The sequence below is a fragment of the Pseudorasbora parva genome, chromosome 3 (assembly GCF_024679245.1).
Source record: "Pseudorasbora parva isolate DD20220531a chromosome 3, ASM2467924v1, whole genome shotgun sequence".
NCBI classification, from domain to species: domain Eukaryota; kingdom Metazoa; phylum Chordata; class Actinopteri; order Cypriniformes; family Gobionidae; genus Pseudorasbora; species Pseudorasbora parva.
This window is the reverse complement of record NC_090174.1, coordinates 53,723,968-53,731,903: the sequence shown is the minus strand read 5'-3', so window position 1 is coordinate 53,731,903 and position 7,936 is coordinate 53,723,968. Positions and strand designations below refer to the sequence as shown.

Here is a 7,936-nt window from a genome sequence, read left to right as displayed (position 1 = left end):
TTAGCTGTCTTACAGGAAAAGTCTTCTTTAATTGACTCAACACTTTGTATTTCACTGTCTTATACTATAATAAATAGCTTGCTTGTGTAAGTATATTTGAAAGAACAAACAGCACAATAAAAATGTTTTAGCAACAAATTTATTCATCATTTTGTATTCCACCAGAACCTGTCCCATATGACTGAAACCTCCAATCCCTGAGTTAGTACCAAAGAAAACTATAGGAGGTCAGAGCTACAAGAAAAGCATTCATTATTATTGTGCACAATCTACAAATACAATCAACAATCAATCAGTCTGTCATCAGGACATCATTTTACGATTAGTCAAAAAATACAGGCCTCGACTTTTATAATACGAGCATTTCTCTAGATAAAGTTATAGCTTTAAATATTTGTCGTCTTGTGCAATTAACTAGCAGGGCAACCAGAGTTCCCATGAGCAAGAGGTATATTGTCATTGTTAAAGGTCAGCGAGTGTTTCAGGCCAGTCCTGGTGCACGGGCTCATGCTTCAGTTTGGGGGGAGAACATTCAAAATCACAGCATCGCTTTATGTCCGTAAAGATCGTACTATACATTTGAACTTGAAATGCTTAATAGCTGGGAGCATTGAATAAAAGATGTCAATAACATGTCCAGATCATAGTTCACTGTAAAATCACGTGACCCTGGACCACAAAACCAGTCATAAAGGTCAATGTGTTGAAAATGAGATTTGCACATCATATGAAAGCTGAATAATTTGGCTTTCCGTTGATGTATGATTTGTTAGGATAGGAATATTTGGCCGAGAAAATCTGAATATCCGAGGGTGCAAAAAAATAGAAATATTGAGAAAATCGCCTTTAAAGTTGTCCAAATTAAATTCTTAACAATGCATATAACTAATAATAATGCATTTTTGATATATTTACGGTAGGAAATTTACAAAATATCTTCATGGAACATGATCTTTAATTAATATCCTAGTGATCACTATCCTAGTGAAAGAAAAATTGATCATATAGACCCATTCAATGTATTGTTATATATATACAAATATACTCGTGCGACGACTCGTTTTATGCTCCAGGGTCACATATTATAACATTTTATATGCATAAAGAAAATGTCTGAAAATTAGAATTATTAAAAAAAGAATAATAACGTTATTTTAGTAATAAATTATACACTGCAGTAATGAGAATGTGGGGGAAATGTGCTGAATAGCCATTAAAATAATGGCAAAAACTTTTTATATGTGTGTGTGTGCATGTACATATACATATCCCCTTCAAATTCTTATTACTGAAATATATGTAAACCAGTATGTTTTATATATTATAATTATTGCATTAATTATAATTATTGCAAATAAATATTGCATTTTTTTTATATAATTAGTGCTGTCAAAACGATGAATCACATCCAAAATAAAAGTTTGTGTTTACATAATGTGTGTGTGTACGGTGTATAATCATATAAATTATACACAGTACACACATATATCATGTAAACACAAACTTTTATTTTGGATGTGATTAATCGATTTGACAGCCCTAATTATATATGTATATATATATATATATATATATATATATATATATATATATATATATATATATATATATATATATAAAGGGCCTAACATTTTACTTTACCTTTTCTTTTAAGCTATATATTTCTTTTGATTATGGATTTGTGATATTAACCCATTTACCATAATGATAATGTATCATATATTTGATTTATATTCATAGACATTGACATATGGACCTTGTTACCTTCCCTGAATAATAATCGCACGTTAAAATCCTTTGGGAAATTCTTAATGAAAACTAATTCCCAATGCATATGAATCATCATGCATCTGCTCTCTCTACATCTACAAACTGCCGCAAGCGAAGCTGCATATTTTGATGAGAGCCAGACATCGGATCTGTTCTCGTTCCCGTAGCCAGGCTAATCAGTAGCAGAGGTTCGGTAGAAAAAGTGCACTCTTATTTTTTTGAACGTTTCTTCAGGTAACAGCTGTATATATACAAAGTCGCATGTACAAAACAAAATATGACAATTCCCCTTAACGGCTCTCCTGTGAACACTGTGTACAGGCAGATGCTTCATGCAAAAGCAGAGAGGCCTGAGTCGACCAACCCGCGAAAGAGAGAGAGAGTGCTGTCCTGTCTAGTACAGAGGGTAAAACCAGGTATGGCTCATTTGTTAGCGCTGTGAATGAATCCAGGCCTGGAGAGGTTTCACCTCACGGGGACCACGTCCTCCTCAGCACGGCCCAGGTGCTCGGTTTAGGACAGTGTACGTCTCCCATCTAGTGTCCCGCTTCACCAACTGCAGCAGCAGCACTAAGACTATGTCTGTTACAGATCGTCCAAGTTTGGCAAGGAAAACTCATGGAGCATGATGTGCACGTTCTCACTGTGAGCCTTTGTCTATCAGCCACGACATGTCTCCTGTCCTGCAGGGAAAATAATACAATGAGGAATGTTAAAATTGAAGGGGTGTGTGTCAGGGTTATTATTGTTACCTAAACTTAAAGGGATAGTTCAAATATGAAACATTACCCCATGATTTACTCACCCTCAAGCCATCCTAGGTGTACATGACATTTTTCTTTCAGACGAAATAAAGTGGAGATATATTTTTAAAAAAATGTCCTGGCTCTTCCAAACTTTATAATGGCAGCCCAAAATTTGAAGACCAAAAATGTTCATCCATCCATTATAAAAGTAATTAACACGGCTTGTTAATAAAGCGAATCGATAGGTTTTGTGAGAAAAAATATCTGTATTTAACATGTGTAAAGTAAAATATCTAACTTCCAGTGGACAGTCTTCCCTATTTAAAGGTGCGCTATGTAACTTTTCCGTCCGCTAGAGGGCGCCTATTCAAAACAAAGGCATAGCTTGATGACCCTAAGTTTGAGCTCAGAATCGAGACATGTGGTCTTCACTTCATAGCCGGTGGGAAAGAATCGGGAGAGGACTCATGTTTATGGATGCGGCTATTTACGTTACTGTAGTGTGAAGCAGAGCAGGAGTTTTGAGGAGCTGAGCACAGCTGCTGGAGCGATTGTAAGAGTAAAGCGCTTCTGCAGAATAAAACCAGAAACCGAGGGGACACAATTGACTGACGACTCCCTAAGACATCCCAGCTCCTTGGTTAAAATAGCAATTTTCCCACAATTTACAAATAGCTGGAAACATTTGGGATATTGTAAGTACTCAGCTGAACAAAATATATAACTCTGGCTTTTTTGGTTTTAGGATATTTTACTGCAAAAATATTACATAGTGCACCTTTAACTTAAAAGCATAACTGGCGTGACAATGACGTTGGGCGTTGCGAAATAGTTTTGAACTGCGAGAGGCGTTACACTTTATTCAAGATGAATACAGAAGCTAGATATTTTTCTTTAAAACGTACAAATATGGATATTTTTCTTGCAAAAACCCAGCATTTTGCTTTAGAAGGCCTTTATTTACCCACTAACCTTAATACATCTCACTACATCTGTAGTCACTGTTTTCTGTGAAACTAAATGTACTTACTCCACGTCACGTTTCCTAATCGTCTTTCCAGAGCGAAAGACTTCTGCAACCCGTGACACAATGGGGTCGTAGTTCATACTGGCCACGGCTACCACCTCCTCACTCCTGTAATCACGGGGGATTAAACACAGAACACTGAGCTTCATCAGCTGAACACGGAATATTACAACACATAAAGCTACAACAACAGTAACACCGTATAATATGGTAAATGAATACAGTACATGTCAAATGTTAGAGTCTCTTATGCTTACTAAGGCTGCATTTATTTAATCAAAAATACAGTAAAACAGTAATATTGTGAAATATTATTACAAAATAAAATAACTATTCTAACTGAATATATTTTAGGATTTCTTGTGATCAAAGCTGAATTTTCAGCATTATTATTCCTGTCTTCACTGTCAGATAATCCTTCAGAAATCATTCTAATATGATGATTTGCTGCTCAAAAAACATTTATTGTTATAATTATCAATGTTGAAAACAGTTGTGCTGCTTATTGTTTGCAAGTATAATAGTGTTATTTACCTTAGAAAGTGACACTAAATATATCTAGTTATTATTTTGATCTTTTTTTTTTCATTTGCATATTAATTTCACTCTTTAGCAGCTCCAGCAGTGGATGAGCTGGAGATTTATTACCATGGCAGGCAGGCCTTTATGACCGATTTCACAAAACAAGAATAATGCAGTTAATGTTGTACATTATGTAAATTGTACAGATTATGTCTAGAAAAATCATAAACTCAATCTTTGTGCTGATTAACATAATGAGCAATATCCAAAAAATAACAACAGAAATCACATATGATTGTAGTTTAGTCCCTGAAACCCATTTTACTGACTAAATCAGTTTTTAAAAGTTTAGCTTGACTTGCAATTAAATATAAGTCAAGTATAATGAATCACTAATGCTTTCTGTGCTAAACGAATGTGTGAGGTATTCAACTGTTTTCTGATCACTTGCATTAATTATAATATCAGGATTAGTGTCATTAATAATGATAAATGCCTTGAGCAAATACACTCACTATATACAATGCCACAAATTATTATTCGTTTTTTATTATAAATAATAATAATAATAATTTATCATTAAAATACACAAATACAAATATATATTTTGTTTCATTTTATAATTTAATAAAATAAAAATATGAATAATAATTGTATTAGATTATAACATTGAACAAACCAATAAAGAGATGTATTAATGCAATTATAGTATTGTGCTTTAAAATAATAAATGAGTACATAATAATACATTTCACGAAAATCAAATAGACTCACTTTGTGTAGAATGCAGGAAATTATTATTACTGTAATGATTATTATTATGAATAATAATATTTTATGAAAAATATACAAAATATAAAACTTTTTTATTAGTTGGTTTCATTTTATAATTGAATCAAATAAAATAAAAAATATTAATAATAATAAAACTGAACAAACCAATAAAGAAATGTACACTGTAAAAAATTATTTAGAAAAAAAGTTACCTGGTTGCCTTAAAATTTTGAGTTCATCGAAATTCAATTTTTTAGTTAATACAATGAACATTTTTTGAGATTCGACAACCTTTATTAAAATATTATTAAAAGATTTTGTAAGCATATTGGGTAATTGTGCGTGTTTTATTTCTGATGACGCAGTGAAACATGCCAAATAGATGGATGATTTATCCATTTTTTGATGTGGTTCAGATACAATAATATTTGAGTTTCTATTTATTAAACAAATTTCCTTCATATATCAACTCAAATTTTTAGTTTCAATAAACTCAAAATTTTAAGGCAACCAGGTTACTTACTTTTTTAATTTAAACCAACTAAAAAAAATGTACACTGTCCTATCGATGCCATAATTGCATTGAACTTTAAAATTAAAATTAAAATCGAGTACATAATAATAATAATAATAATAATAATAATAATAATAATAATAGTAAATGTAATGATTTAATAAAAATCAAATAAACTCACTTTGTGTAGAATGCCACAAATTTCAGCTCATCCAAATCTCCCTGGATGACGACATCATCAAAGCCATCTCCATAACCTTGAGATGTATCAAAGCAGCGTTGATGGTGAAAAAACGTCAAACATTCACTGAGTCTGTTTTCTTCATGAAGTGTATTTTTTAGTGCTAGAAGTTGGTCCTTACCTGCATATCGTATGCTTTTCCCAAACATGGCTGTCCAGAAATAAGGCACCGTTTTAAGATCTGAGGCCTTTCCCATCATGCTAAGGGCAGCCACTCTACCTGCAGTGGAGGATGGACAATTTTAACGAATGAATGAATGAATGAATGAATTAATGAATGAATGAATCATTATTTGGCATAAGCACACAAAAACTGGTCTTACCGTGTACATGAGCCATCTGCCAGTGGGGTATGTTGACCTTCTTATTGCTGCGTAGAGCTAGAGGAAACGTTACCACGTCACCCCCAGCGAAGACCCCATCGATGTTCGTCTGCATGGTCTGAACGGGTTAAAAGTGTAAGTTTACACAGTATTATGACGTTTTCCTTTTTATCATGTAATACTCAAGATCATTGCACTTAAACAACAATTTATCACAGATACAGTAAGAAATAAGTATGGGCAGATTATCACAGCTTGCAGAAACAGAAAGTTTGGTAACAGGTCATAACGTGTTAAAATGCAGTAAGAGATTTACAGTACATAAAGTAGCATGCAGTAGCCGATGGATTGCAGAATGACTGAACCTTATTGACTGGGATGAATCCTTTAGAGTCCATGTGCACTCCGCTCTGCTTCAGGAATGCTGTGGCTGGACCTGAGCCTAAACACAAACACTTAGAATCAGGACCCAAATATGGGTGTATATATTTCATAATTGTTTATGTTAAGATTTTTTTGTTTTCCAGATTTATACTCTTTAAATCTGTTTAAAGCCTGGTTAACTGCAAGATTTCACTGTGACAATTTACTGTAACCCATGTAGTTTGACAACATGCCTCAGTATAATGTGTTATTATATATATAATTTTACAATATTACTTGTTTTTTTTTTTAAACAAATGAAGCCTTTAGTGAGCATAAGAGACTTCTTTTGAAAAATACAAACATTATCATTTATTTATTTTTATAGTAAAGACTACAATAGGATTTGCAACAGGAAATGAAAGGAGAAGGGGAAAAAAAAGATGAGGTCAGATTTCTGTAATTACATCGACTCACCTATGCCAATAACACAGACGTCAGCTCTTAAGACTTTGCCACTTTTTAGAACCACTTCTTTTAACTATTGAAACAAAAGAGACAAAAATATTTCAGTTTCACATTTATGTTCTTATGGTTGGCACTTCTGACCACTGTGACAAAGTACAGCATACAAATCTTATGTTATTTCTTTAGAAAAACTAATTTATCAAAAGTGTAATTTCATAATAGATCACAATTCAGCTTATTATGGATCCCAATTATAAATTTACTTCACTGACTGGTGCTTACTCATTTTAAAAGCCCAGGGCCAATCCATTATTGCAATAGCTGCATTAGAAAATATTCAAAGCTAAGCAGTGCCACTGTGAGAGCAAGTGTAATTAATCAATCTACACAGATACGAGAGAGAGAGAGAGAGAGAGAGAGAGAGAGAGAGAGAGAGAGAGAGAGAGAGAGAGAGAGAGAGAGAGAGAAAGACAGAGACAGAGAGACCTACACTTCACTGAACTCCTGTTTCTCTCACTTTCATGATACCTGTCCATTATGCCCTCGCATCTCCCACACCTCGTTCAACATGTAGAACTTCACCCTGTTCAACTCGAACAGCTGAGAGGAGAAACAAAAAAGGAAACAAACGGCAATGAGACAAATACCCTTTGAATATTGGTATAATGTGATAACAGTAAGGGATACTATACAGTCAGTGAGTCATTTAGCCCTGTCAGAGTTTATTGTGTAAGAAGAGAAAGACGCCGGAGTTATATGGGATGCGTGAGGGAAGATATTTTGATGAATGTCAGTAACCAAACAGTTAACTAGAGCCATTGGCTTCCATTGTAGGGAAAAAAAAATACTTTTGAAGTCAATGTTTCCATTTACTGTTTGGTTACTGACATTCTTCAAAATATCTCCCCTTGCATTCAGCTGAAGAAAGAAATTCATACAGGTTAGAAACAACTTGAGGGTGAGTAAAGGATGACAGAATTTTCATTTTAAAGTGAACTATCCCTTTAAACAATAATTTTGCTTTATAAGCTTTAAAGGTTCATACTTTACATAAAACAATGAAGCATAGTATCAAATCTTTTCCTTTAACATTTTTAATATTTAAATACTTCTTAAAAATATACAGAATATAGGTGAATTTAATTTGGTTTTCTTGATATTATAATATGGCTGGGTATAATGCAACAT

General features: G+C 33.3%; 1 protein-coding gene across 2 annotated transcripts in view; it reads right to left on the bottom strand.

Annotated features, from left to right (window-relative positions):
* Positions 1 to 1,626: 1,626 nt before the first annotated feature.
* Positions 1,627 to 7,936, bottom strand: part of LOC137071461 (apoptosis-inducing factor 3) — a 41,395-nt gene continuing 35,085 nt past the window's right edge. For both annotated transcript variants that reach the window (XM_067439485.1, XM_067439486.1), the window contains exons 13-20: positions 7,277 to 7,348; positions 6,758 to 6,821; positions 6,283 to 6,359; positions 5,918 to 6,035; positions 5,716 to 5,814; positions 5,535 to 5,610; positions 3,547 to 3,651; positions 1,627 to 2,453 (exon numbers count right to left, since the gene is read on the bottom strand). In XM_067439485.1, the coding sequence (XP_067295586.1) occupies positions 2,411 to 2,453; positions 3,547 to 3,651; positions 5,535 to 5,610; positions 5,716 to 5,814; positions 5,918 to 6,035; positions 6,283 to 6,359; positions 6,758 to 6,821; positions 7,277 to 7,348 (654 nt within the window). In that variant the 3' untranslated portion in view covers positions 1,627 to 2,410. The remainder of the gene's footprint in view (positions 2,454 to 3,546; positions 3,652 to 5,534; positions 5,611 to 5,715; positions 5,815 to 5,917; positions 6,036 to 6,282; positions 6,360 to 6,757; positions 6,822 to 7,276; positions 7,349 to 7,936) is intronic.